Here is a 14,388-nt window from a genome sequence, read left to right as displayed (position 1 = left end):
AATCATTGGAAATTACATCAATTAAAGGACGAATTTGCATTCAACCTCAAAAAAATATATACATGGCTGTGTGGTAAGTAGCTTGCTTACCAACCACATGGTTCCAGGTTACGTCCCACTGAGTGGCACCTTGAGCAATTGTCTTCTACTATAGCCTCGGGCCGACCAAAGCCTTTTGAGTGGATTTGGTAGATGGAAACTGAAAGAAGCCCATCATGTGTGTGTGTATATATATATACATATATATATATTTATGTGTGTGTGTGTGTTTATGCCCCCGCAACATCACTTGACAACCAATGCTGGTGTGTTTACATCCCCGTAATTTAGCAATTCAGTAAAAGAGACTGATAGAATAGGTACTAGGCTTACAAAAAATATGTCCTGGGGCTAATTTGGTCAACTAAAGGTGTTGCTCCAGCATGGCCACAGTCAAATGACTGAAAAAAATAATAGAATATAAGAAAGTAAAAGTATAACATATAAACATATATTTTTTTCATTTTTTTGTATCATCTTCTGGATGTTTTGGTTCTTGTCCCATTTTGTATTTCATATATATATATATATATATATTTTGCAAACACAAAAAATAGAACTCAAAATATGAGTATACATCATCAGCTTTTAATGTCCGCCTTCAGTACTGGCATATATTGGACGGTTTGACTAAGGACTGGTAAGCCAGGAGACTGCGCCAGACCTCAATCTGTCCAGGAAAGGTTTCTACAGCTGGATGCCCTTCCTAATGCCAACCGTTCCAAGAGTGTAGTGGGTACTTATGTGCCACTGGCACAGGGGCCAGTCAGGCAGCACTGGCAACGACCATGCTCAAATGGTGCTTTTTATGTGTCACCAGCACAGGAGACAGTCAGGTAGCACTGGTATTGACCATGCTCAAATGGTGCTTTTTATGTGTCACCAGCACAGGAGACAGTCAGGTGGCACTGGTATTGACCATGCTGAAATGGTGCTTTTTACGTGCCTTTATTAATATTTAGCAGAAGTAACAGAGAGACTCATGGTCCAAGAGCTACATGCACTGAATGCACAAAACTCTCAGACCTAGAGTCACTCTGTTACTTCTGCTAAATATTTATATATATATATATCATCATCATCATCGTTTAGCGTCCGCTTTCCATGCTAGCATGAGTTGGACGGTTCAACTGGGGTCTGGGAAGCCAGAAGGTTGCACCAGGCCCAGTCTGATCTGGCAATGTTTCTACGGCTGGATGCCCTTCCTAATGCCAACCACTCCATGAGTGTTGTGGGTGCTTTTTACGTGGCACAGGTGCCAGACGAGTCTGGCAAACGGCCACGATCGGATGGTGCTTTTAATGTGCCACCGGCACAAGGGCCAGGCGAGGCTGGCAACGGCCACGAATGGATGGTGCTTTTTACGTGCCAGGAAATATATATATATATATATATATATATATGACAGGCTTCTATGTGAAATATATATAGGTAGACACTGATTTGAGATAAAAAGATAAAGAGCACAACTTGTCAACTGACAGACTAGTATTACTATTATTACCAGCTGTAATAGTTTTGCACTGGTGGTAAGGGGAGAGGGAAAAGACAAAAGGAGAGAGAGAGAGAGAGAGAGTAATCAAACTTAATGTAATTCACTGAGAAGAGAGGCTGGGAAGTAAATATCACATTTAACACACAAAGTTTTTTTCTATTATAGCCATTCATTGTTGAAATATAGGTTTATAAGACTGGCAAAACTGTGTGGGAGCATGTGCACTCATTGAACACTTCCTATCGTGGAGACAAGTATACTTATGTGAGAGACACATAAATACTTTCACTTATCTGAGAGTATGCAATACAAATATTCACACATATACATACACACAAGCGCATTCATGAACAAATACCCAACATATATATACACACACAAAAGCTGAAAATAATCTTTCAGTTATTGTTAAAGGATAACAATGCCATTTGATTGAAGGATGTATTTCTAATCAATGTCCAGTCTTAGAATACTCAAGGTTCACTAATCAAGATGGAACTTGATTAATCTTTGTATACCAGTAATTAGAGCAATAACAGAATGAAGCAATAAGTAGTATACTCCTTTGTATTCTGATAAACAAGCAATCCCTTCAAAATATATATGGACAAATATATACACACTACAAATAGCCGTTCACACATACATAGACACATATGACTACACATAGTCCATCAACATATAGGTGTGTGTGTGTGTGTATATATATATATATATATATATATACACACACACATACACACACAAACATGTGTGTGTGTATACACACACACACACACACACAGATTGAGATAGAGAAAGAGAGAGAGGGAGATAAATAGAGATAAAGATAGATAGACAGATAAATAAAGAGATAGATAGAGAGAGAAAGAGATAGATAGAGAGAGAAAGAGATAGATAGAGAGAGAAAAAGATAGAGAGAGAGAGAAAAAGATAGAGAGAGAGAGAAAAAGATAGATAGACAGATAGATAAAGAGATAGATAGAGAGAGAAAGAGATAGAGAAAAAGATAGAGAGAGAGAGAGATAGGGAGATAAATAGAGAGATAAATAGATAGACAGATAAAGAGATAGATAGAGAGAGAAAGAGATAGATAGAGAGAGAGACAGACAGATAAATAGATAGATACACATGCATATAGATATAGAGCATACAGATGCCAAACCAAATCTCAGTACTTCAAAAACAAACAAAGGAAACCGTCATCACTTTCCAACAACCACTGGCATCTCTAGATCCATTCAATGGAATATACAAATGACAAATAATAAGACAAGGATTAAATGATAGGCCAGATTCCAAAGGAAATTTATTACATTAATAGAATGATGTTATTATTGGTTAATATCAAGGCAGCAAGGTAGCAGAATTGTTAGCAAGTCGGGCAAAATGCTTAGTGGTATTTTGTCTGCTGCTACATTCTGTGTTCAAATTCCACCAAGGTTGACTTTACCTTTCACCCTTTCAGGGTTGATGAAATAAGCATCAATCACACACTGGGAACGATGTAATCAACTAGCCCCCTTCCCCACCAAAAAATTTTCAAGGCCTTCTGCCTGGAGTAGAAATAATTATTGGTTAATGTCCACTTTTCTATGCTTGCATAAATCAGAGCTTGTTGAGGCAGGTCTTCTATAGCCAAATACCTTTCTTGTCACTGACCCCCACCTATTTCCAAGCAAGGTGATATTTCCCCATGGCCAGATATGATTTTCATGGAAGACAGGAAAGAAACAGTGTCGCTTGTATGACAGTGATGCTCATTTACAACCATCACATGATGCCAAGTCAAGTACACATACACAACAGGCTTCTTTCAGTTTCTATCTACCAATTCACTAACAAGGCTTTTGCTGAGCCTGGGGTTATAGTAGAAGACACTTGCCCAAGGTGACACACAGTGAGACTGAACTCAAGACCATATGGTTCATTGCTGTAGATTAACATCATCATCATCATGCAAGCATTGTTGTTCATTTGCAGTGTTCTGTGAGAAATCTATCTAGTTCTGGGGAAATATAGCCTTGCTTGGAAAACAGTGAGGGTTGGCAACATGAAGAGCATCTAGCCGTACAAAATCTACCTCAATAAATTGTATATGATCCTTGCAAGCATGGAACAGTTGACATTAAATGACCATCATGATGATGGAATATAATATATGACATTTCTTTTGAACTCTTTTTTCTCTTATATATTTTTTTGCTAATCCATCTACTTTTTGATTTCCATATCTGTACAATCTGATATCCAAACCACTTATTTTTATATTATTTTCAGATAAATATATTTTTAACAGTATTGCGTCACCTAATCGCTACCTGCATCGCCTTACTGGCATTTGTCCTGGTGGTACGTGAAAAACCATTCGAGCGAGGTCGTTGCCAATGCCGCTGGACTGGCTCCTGTGCAGGTGGCACATAAAAAGCACCATTTGAGCATGGCCATTGTCAATACCGCCTGACTGGCCATCGTGCCGGCGACACATAAAAGCACCCACTACTCTCAGAGAGGTTGGTGTTAGGAAGGGCATCCAGCTGTAGAAACTCTGCCAGATCAGATTGGAGACTGGTGCAGCCATCTGGTTCACCAGACCTCAGTCAAATCATCCAACCCATGCTAGCATGGAAAGTGGATGTTAAACGATGATGACGATTTTCAATTTTTCTTTTAACACAACCTGTTTTTCTTAACTGATATAATTCTAGATTAGATAAACTATCAGTAAATAAAAATCATTTTCCCTTGGTATTTCTTTAGCAGATGCTAAAACTGTTATTCTCCACCACTCTAGTGTAAAATTGTAATGCTAATCTGATATTTTTCTTCAGATGTTCAAAATTCCAAGCAGCTGCCACCCTATGCATCTGTATAAATTTGACATGTCTGTATCATTAGCCTAGTTGTTAATATAATCAGATTGGTGTAGGTTTCATATGTATGTGTGTGAGAGAGAGAGAGAGAGAGAGAGTGTGTGTGTGTATGCTTACTGGTGCAGATTATGTTTTGGTGCTTCTATGTCATGTTACTTCAATGTTCAAACAGAAATCATTATAAGTACTAGGGTTAATATGATTGACTAAAACCCTTAAGATGATGAAAAAGTACGGTTGTAATCCAATAACCAAATAAAGCAAGCAAATAAAAGAATAGTGTGTGTGTGTGTATATATAATACACATACAGGGTTGGCCAAAGTCACCCAACAGTAAATCAAAATTCCATAAATACTATCTGCAATTCTGTATTGACTTGGATGGAAAATGTGTCACTCAAGAAGGACTTCAGTTTGAACAAATTTCATGATATTTCATATTTACATGCTTTTATTAAATTCATTCAGGAATTCAAGACAGGATGCCCCTGGGAGCTTCTCTATGCTGATGACCTTGCTCTAATAGCTGAGTCACTCTCAGAACAAGAGGAGGAATCTCAGGTGTGGAAGCAAGGTCTAGATTCAAAGGGCCTTAGAGTCAACCTAGCAAAAACAGTCTTAATATGTAGGAAGGCAAACAAACCACAAATCCTTTCATGTAGATAGCCCTGTTCGATCTGTAGAAAAGGCATAAGTAGAAACTCCATAAGATGTAACCAGTGTAAGCTATGGACACATAAGAGGTGCAGCAATATTAAAGGAAGGTTAACTGGAAAGATAGTTTTTGTGCGTGGCAAATGCTCAGTAGCAATAAACACTGGAAATGAGCTGAAAACACCTTTTGGTGCATTCCAGGGGAAAAAACTACAAGTAGTTGATAACTTCCGTTACCTAGGTGACCAAGTCAGTAGCAGGGGTGGATGCTCTGAAAGTGTAGCTGCTAGAATAAGAATAGCCTGGGCGAAGCGCAGAAAGCTCCTACCCCTGCTGGTGACAATGGCCTCTCACTCAGAGTAAAAGGTAGACAGTATGACGCATGTGTGTGAACTACCATAATACATGGCAGTGAAACATGGGCCATGACTGCTGAGGACATGTGTAAGCTTGCAAGGAATGAAGCAGTATGCTCCGCTGGATGTGTAATGTCAGTGTGCATACAGGGCAGAGTGTAAGCACCCTGAGAGAAATGTTGGACATAAAAAGCATCAAATGTGGTGTGCAAGAGAGTCGACTGTGCTGGTATGGTCATATGTTGTGAATGGATGAGGACAGCTGTGTGAAAAAGTGTCAAACCCTAGCAGTAGAGGGAACCTGTGGAAGAGGAAGACCTAGGATGAGGTGGTGAAGTACAACCTTCAAACATTGGGCCTCATTAAGGCAATGGCAAGTGACCAAGACCTTTGGAGATATGCTGCACTTGAGAAGACCTGGCAAGCCAAGTGAGACCGTAACCATGACCTATGCCAGTGCAGCATAACCAGCCCATTTAAGAGTACTCTTGGGCAATAAACTGCACTTGTGAAGACCTGCTGAGGCAAATGAAATCGTTGTCATGGCTGATGACAGTACAGCCTGATTGGCACCAGTGTCAGTGGTACATTAAAAGCACCATTCGAGTGTGGTCGATGCAAATGCCACCTGACTAGTCCCGTGCCAGTGGAATGTAAAAAGCACCATTCAAGCGTGGTTGCTGCCAGTGCTGCCTGACTGACCCCCATGCCAGAGGCATGTAAAAAGCAGCCACTACACTCTCAGAGTGGGTGGTGTAAGGAAGCGCATCTAGCTGGAGAAACTTTGCCAGATCGGATTGCAGCCTGATATAGCCTTCTGGCTTGCCAGCCCTCAGTCAAACCGTCCAACCCATACCAGCATGGAAAGCGGATGTTAAACGACAATGATGATGATGTTAAACAAATAAATCTTGGAATTAAATGGTTTTGATTTACTGTCAGGTGACTTTTGGTAAACCCTGTGTGTGTGCATGTGTGTATGTGTGTGCGTGTGTATGTGTGTGCATGTGTGTATGTGAAGGGGCATGGCTTAGTGGTTAGGGTGTTTTCTCTAAATTATATACATATATTATAATAATAATAATAATGAAATTATTGTATACAGTGCTCAGGTGCACCACAACTTGTCAGAAAGTGCATATAAAGTACATGCAGTAATGTACAAATGTCTGGAAAGTGAACATGCTTGTGTGTGTATGGAGGGGAGAAAATCAAGTGTAGTGTTGGCGAATCTCAGGAAGCATGGAAGTTTTGAAGGATGCAGTGCTCCAACAACTAACAACCGATGCCGGCAGTTTGTTCTTGGCTTCAGCAACTCTAAGCGTGAAAAAATGTTTCCTGAAGTCATGGGAGCTGTGCTGTTTTCTTACTTTGTAAATATGTCCACGGGTGTTAGATGGGTGGAGTTTGAAGAGGTGCTTGAGAAATTTGATTTAGAATTGCTAAATTGAATTATTTTCCTGTAAGTTTGGAATTATATTCCCTACAATTATTATTTTATATATACATGTGTGTGTGTGCGTGTGTAATATATATCATTTACATTGTTACAGTGGAATTAGTCGCTATGTAATGAAAATTTTGACACCAAGAAACAAATGAAAAGTGAATGACATTTTTTATGCCTTCTTCAATGGTAAAAATGTATCCCTCATGATGTAACTGCTCTAGTCTCCAAACACAGTTTCAAATAAAGTCATTTGCTAAACAATTACTACTTTAGCAATTTCATTGATTAACCAACTCTCTCTCTCTCTCTCTCTCTCACACAAACCTCATCTTACGTTGGCAATTGGTTCCAAGATATACAACTTCATTTGAAAAACGATGTAACGCAAAAAAAAAAAACAACATAATAAATATTTTATTAGCTTATATCTGTTTTAATAAATGGTTTATACATATTTTCACAAGTGTTTTTATTTGGTTTTCCAGTTTAGATTTGGTTTTTAGATATGCCTGTTGAGACTGGCATAAAGTCAGATACATCAATCAAAGTTTATTTTCTTCATTAACTGCTTTAAAAAAATTTTGTAAATTTTCAAAAGATGTAACTTGGAACAATGTAAGCTGAGGCATGCCTGTATAATGGGCTTTCTTTCATGCAAAAGGATTCAGTTATGGAATTGTGGTCATGCTGGAGCATTACCTTCTATACTTATATCTATATATAAAATTAAATAATAAGGGTAGAAATTGATGTTAATCAATTAAAACCAGTGGCTTAGCATATTTTTAAAAATCCAAAGATTAAAAATTATGATACATACAAAATTTAGAGGAATGACCACTAAAGTGGACACCCTATATGCTAAACATAGACGTTAAATTGCGATTTTGGTTGAGCGTTCTGAAAATTGTGTTTTGTAAGCGACAGACTATGCTGACGATCTTGCAGATATCTGCATATTTGCATACGTAGATATTAACAAGTCAAACCAATGGTAGGTAGGTAATCGTTTTTATTTCGTATGTTTTCATTTGTCTTGCTCATTTTTTACATTTTGGTGTTTTGCTGAGATTTTTTTCATGAGAATACATTCTTCATGGTAATGATGATTTGATGTCTATTTTTAGCATATAGGGTGTCCACTTTAGTGGTCATACCTCTAAATTTTGTGTGTGTGTGTGTATATATATATATATATATATATATATATATATACTGTGCAGGTGGCACGTAAAAAGCACCCACTACACTCACGGAGTGGTTGGCGTTAGGAAGGGCATCCAGCTGTAGAAACATTGCCAAATTAGACTGGAGCCTGGTGCAGCCTTCTGGCTTCCCAGAACCCTGGTCGAACCGTCCAACCCATGCTAGCATGGAGAACGGACGTTAAACGACGATGATGATGATGATGATGATATATATATATATATATATATATATATATATACAAGGTTTTGGTCAGCCTGAGGCTATAGTAGAAGACACTTGCCAAAGTGCCACACAGTGGGACTGAACCCAGAACCATGTGGTTGGTAAGCAAGCTACTTACATTATCCTTTTCTAGGTTTTCCATTTTTCAGATGTTCTTCCTAGAGGTAAGACAAATTTTTTTCATGTTTGTTGCACACACGCGTCTTTGCTAGTACATACGCAGTGAAGCTATACAATAGCGTCATATTTATTACGATTGCTATTTTCCAATAAATATCGGTACTTCATTGTACCATTTATTTACTTATATATATATATATATATATATATATTCTTTTCTTTTATTTGTTTCAGTCATTTGACTGCGGTCATACTGGAGCACTGCCTTTAGTTGACCCCCAAGACATTCTTTGTAAGCCCAGTACTTATTCTATCGGTGCCTTTTGCCAAACCGCTATGTTACAGGAACATAAACACACCAACATCAGTTGTCAAGCAATGGTGGAGGACAAACACAGATGCAAATACACACACACACACGACAGGATTCTTTCAGTTTCCATCTACAAAATCCAGTCACGAAGCTTTGGTCAGCCTGAGGCTATAGTAGAAGACACTTGCCCAAAGTGCCACGCAGTGGGATTGAACCCAGAACCATGTAGTTGGAAGCAAGCTTCTTACCACACAGCCACTCCTGCGCCTATATATATATATTAATTATATATACGAGGGCACATGGTCTAGAGGCTAGAGTGCTGCATTCATAATTACAAGATTGTGGTTTCAGATCTAGGACTACATTATTTCTGCAACCTTAAAAAGTAAAAAAAGACACATAGAATAATGTAAGGGTGGGGTATACCTAAAGGACAAAAAAAATGAGACAGTCATGATTGGAATGCTATGTCTTCAATTAGAGGTTTGCTTAATCAGAGTTAATCTGAAGCTAAACAAAAAGAGTCATCATCAACTCACTATGTACCATATCGCCTAGACCTCCACCACCATGCATCACAAACAACACTATATCACCCCTATTATCAATAGACACCACTTCCATACCATGTCACCATCATCATCAAACCTTCAACACTGCACCATGACTATCACTATACACCACCACCAACATCACCACCACCATCACCACCACCACCAACATCACCATCACCACCACCACCATCACCACCACCAACATCATCACCACCACCACCACCACCATCACCACCACCACCATCACCACCACCACCACCACCACCACCACCACCACCACCACCACCACCACCAACATCACCACCATCACCATCACCACCATCACCACCACCACCAACATCATCCTTGCCAACAATAGAAGAAGGAGTCATTAACTAACTTACCCTTTTACCAAGGTCCTTCACCAGATATTCTTGTTCATTCTTCAGATCCTTAATTACATGTTCATGGTGATGCATCTGCAACTGGTTCTGTAATTTCTCTTCATCGACATGTTTCTCCAAAGTTAAAAGCTGAAGCTGAAGTTCCAAGACTGTTGCAAATTAATGTTTAAAAACCAATATAAATGTTCTTATTAATCACTGACCAATATTGTCTTTGGTACTTTCATAAAGCATAGGAAACAAATCTGGATATGTTCCAGTTTTAGTCCCCCATCAGCAAAGCATAAACTTCACCATCACTACCAAAGAAGTAAGGAGGGAATTACTAAAGAAATAATAAAACTGTACAGTTGAAGGTGAAAATAAATAGAAATATTTAGAGAATAAATTACTCTTTCAAGATCATTAAATATGTTAAGTTAGTGTTAACACATTTGACGCAGGGAGCATTATATATGTTAACTACAAGAAATATTGTGTTATTGCCGACAGCGATTTGCGTTGGACAAAACACATCACTAAAATTGCCAAGAAGGCTGAGGGTGTCTTGGCATCACTCACCAAGTCCTTTGTGAGCCGCTCTCCGGCTATCTATCTACGGCTTTATATAGCTATGGTAAGACCTCACCTGGAATTTGCATCACCGGTCTGGAACCCTTATCTTGCCCAGGATATTAATCGTCTGGAAGCCGTTCAGCGACGTGCAACCAAAAGAATACCCTCCATCAGGCATTTGCCATATTCTGAACGCCTTACTTCCCTGGGCATGGACACATTGAAACTCCGACGTCTGGCAGCTGACCTGGCAGACACCCATAAAATTATCAACCATCTTACAAACAATAACTCTGAGCACCTTTTCAAACTCCACCCGTCTAACACCCGTGGACATATTTACAAAGTCAGAAAACAGCACAGCTCCCATGACTTCAGGAAACATTTTTTCACGCTAAGAGTTGCTGAAGCATGGAACAAACTGCCTGCATCAGTTGTTAGTTGTCGGAGCACTGCATCCTTCAAAACTTCCATGCTTTCTGAGATTCGTCAACACTACACCTGATTTTCTCCCCTCCATACACACACAAGCATGTATCTGACTCATACATTATTCACTTTCCAGACATTTGTACATTACTACATATGCTTTATACGCACTTTTTGACAAGTTGTGGTGCACCTGAGCACTGTATACAATCATTTCATTATTATTAAATACAGCACAAGATTAGTTAAGGATTTTCTGAATTATAACAATTTACAGGACCAGTATTTATCCCCAATTTCTCTTCAGACTACAAAATCAATAACTGATTAATTTTACAAAAGGCTGCTGCTTCTACTTACAGCAGAGATCTTAATACCAAGGCAGTGTTTGCTTACAGCTAGATAGACTTATGTTATGGCTATAGATGATGTACAATGCCAATCACAAAATACAGACTGCTACTCTTTGACTATAAAACACATTGAACCACCCTGTGGCATAATCTTCTAGTTTATTCCACTGTGCAGTACAATGTGCCAGACAATGAAGGAGACTGAGCAATGTTGAGAGTAAAGTGTCTTGGTTGTGTATGCTCGGTATTTTCACAATATGAACTTCAGTGTTTGGGTTACTTGTCTGGTAACTAAAAGACTCAACCATCTGCAGCACTTATATTCTTTTACTGATTTCACCTATTAGACTGCAGCATTCTGGGATACAGTTTTCAAACATTTTAGTTAAGTGCATCACCCCAGTGGAGGCGCAATGGCCCAGTGGTTAGGGCAGCGGACTCGCGGTCAGAGGATCGCAGTTTTGATTCCCAGACCAGGCGTTGTGTATGTTCATTGAGCAAAAACACCTAAAGCTCCCCGAGGCTCCAGCAGGGGGTGGTGGCGACCCCTGTTGTACTTTTTCGCCCCAACTTTCTCTCACTCTTTCTTCCTGTTTCTTGAGTAACGCTGCAATGGACTGGCGTCCCGTCCAGCTGGGGAGAACACATACGCCATAGAAACCAGGAAACCGGGCCCATGAGCCTGGCTAGGCTTGAAAAGGGCGCATAATAATAATAATAATAATAATAATAATAATAATAATAATAATCACCCCAGTACTTATGTGAATCTGATACTCTATTGATTGATTTACCAAATAATTAAGTAACCTATTGATGTAAATAGACACAGCTCAAAAATATTATTTTACACCTGTTTACACAGGTAGACATTCACAAATACACACACACACATACACACATATGTGCACACACAAAATATATTTCAACACAGTTTCTAGTTAACAAATTCCATGTACAAAGCATTGGTCATCTTAAGACTATAGTTAAAGGCTTTTTCCCCGAAAGGTCATATAAATTTTGTGATTGTAAAGCTAACTTCTTAACTACACAGTTTCTATGCCTGCACTTATATAATTAATCTCAGAAAATATTAACTTTCACGTCTATGGTCTTCCTCCATCTTCTTTTCCACTTGAGCTTTCTCTTCGGCAAGCATCCTCAAACTCCTGCAATCACAAACAAAATAATAAATTATAACCAAGGCAAAGTGAACAAAACCTTATATCAGGTGTAACTATGAATGTAAATGTGTAGTAAATAAGATACTGGTGATGACTGTTGTTAATCACTCCCGAAGATAAATCTAGCAGATATATGATTAAAGGCATCCCAGCCATGAGCATGCCTTGCTTTTTAGTATAGTGTAGTTTTTAGTTTATAAAATGGAAGATATGATATGCATGAGATTTAGCTGCTATTTCCAGCATCTCGATCAACCATAGAGAATTTCTCTCTGGATATTAATACCTCAATATTGAATAGCTTTTGGTTTTATTTTGACAAATATTTTAAGAAAATTGAAAATGATGTTCACATGTTTCTTCAAATCTGACCTCACATTTTTATAGCACTGCCAAAGTGTTATAAAGAGGAGTTTTCCTCTTCACAAAGGCCAGAAAAACTTTTCTTCTTAGCTGTTGCTAGTATTACATTTACCTTAGAATATAACTCCAATATCTAAGACAGTGTTTGCATACACACACATCCTAGATCACTTCCAAAAGAAGACCATTTGGTTGATTAGCATAGACCTACTCATTCATCAACACACAAGGAAGTCTCTACAAAGTCACGTTTAATGTCTGCTTTCCATGCTAGCATGGGTTGGACAATTTGACTGAGGACTGGCGAACCAGATGGCTGCACCAGGCTCCAATCTGATCTGGCAGAGTTTCTACAGCTGGATGCCCTTCCTAACGCCAACCACTCCGAGAGTGTAGTGGGTGCTTCTACGTGCCACTGGCATGAGGGCCAGTCAGGTGGCACTAGCAATAGCCATGATCAAATGGTGTTTTTTATGTGCCACCTGCTCAGGAGCCAGTCCAGCAGCACAGACAACAACCTCGCATGAATGTTTTTTCATGTGCCACCAGCACAAGAGCCGGTAAGGCGACGCTGGTAACGATCATGATCAAATGGTGCTTTTTACGTGCCACCGGCATGGAAGCCAGTTCAAATCTCCCTCACATTAAATAAGGTAATCCTACATAACCCCTGAAAAAGCAAGAAAGTCACAACTGATGTGTCACTGATCACGTCAGTCAGCCCAATCGGGGATTACAGAGATGCTAATCAACAACACTGACTTCTATTTTCACTGCAACAGCTACTGCTCCCTTAAACTAACATGATACATGCTGCTCTCCAACTCAACCTTCCTGCTGCACCAGCTCCCTTCCTTTTTAATGTATTCACCACCACCACCACCACTACTCTACATTCACCAAACTCAGATCCTACAAGCCACTCAGCACTTAGGGAAGAATCTTCTTCCCTAAGCTGAAACCCACTTCTGGAGTTAATTCCATGCAGGAACAAACTCACAAAGTTCAAGCTGAACATCAACTTGATAATTCTCACTAATTAGGGAGGATGTACAAAAACAGAAGCACTGCCACTCCACTTCCAACCAATTAATACAACAAAAGAACAATAAAAAATAAAAATGAGGTGAACTAAATTTGAATTAGAATTAAAACCAAGCTGTTCACTATAGAAATCAGGATGTTTGACAGGGAAAGCAAAAAACTATTCATGCAATTCTGAAAATGAGTTGTACCTTTTAGCCGTAGGAGTGGCTGTGTGGTAAGTAGCTTACTTACTAACCACATGGTTCCGGGTTCAGTCCCACTGCGTGGCACCTTAGGCAAATGTCTTCTACTATAGCCTCAGGATGACCAAAACCTTGTGAGTGGATTTAGTAGAAGGAAACTGAAAGAAGCCCATCGTGTGTGTGTGTATGTGTGTGTATATATATATATATATATATATATATATATATATATATATATATATATATATATATATTTGTATCATCATCATCATCATCGTTTAGCGTCCGCTTTCCATGCTAGCATGGGTTGGACGGTTCAACTGGGGTCTGGGAAGCCAGAAGGCTGCACCAGGCCCAGTCTGATCTGGCAATGTCTCTACGGCTGGATGCCCTTCCTAACGCCAACCACTCCATGAGTGTAGTGGGTGCTTTTTACGTGCCACCTGCACAGGTGCCAGACAAGCCTGGTAAATGGCCACGGTCGGATGGTACTTTTTACGTGCCACTGGCATGGAGGCCAGGCGAGGCTGGCAAACGGCCACGATCGGATGGTGCTTTTTACGTGCCACCGGTACGGAAGCCAATCAGGGTGGCACTGGCAAC

The 14,388-nt window shown here is 39.4% G+C and overlaps 1 protein-coding gene across 5 annotated transcripts in view; it reads right to left on the bottom strand.

Annotated features, from left to right (window-relative positions):
* The window catches only part of LOC115215940, a 52,682-nt gene that overhangs the window by 13,450 nt on the left and 24,844 nt on the right, over positions 1-14,388 (bottom strand). For 4 of the 5 annotated variants that reach the window (XM_036505794.1, XM_029785304.2, XM_029785305.2 and 1 more), the window contains 2 exons: positions 12,108-12,178; positions 9,673-9,821 (listed from right to left, as the gene is read on the bottom strand). In XM_036505794.1, the coding sequence (XP_036361687.1) occupies positions 9,673-9,821; positions 12,108-12,178 (220 nt within the window). The remainder of the gene's footprint in view (positions 1-9,672; positions 9,822-12,107; positions 12,179-14,388) is intronic. The other variant, XM_036505793.1, reaches the window with a different exon arrangement.

Source organism: Octopus sinensis, linkage group LG9, assembly GCF_006345805.1.
Source record: "Octopus sinensis linkage group LG9, ASM634580v1, whole genome shotgun sequence".
NCBI lineage: Eukaryota > Metazoa > Mollusca > Cephalopoda > Octopoda > Octopodidae > Octopus > Octopus sinensis.
This window is presented reverse-complemented; position numbering and strand designations above follow the sequence as displayed.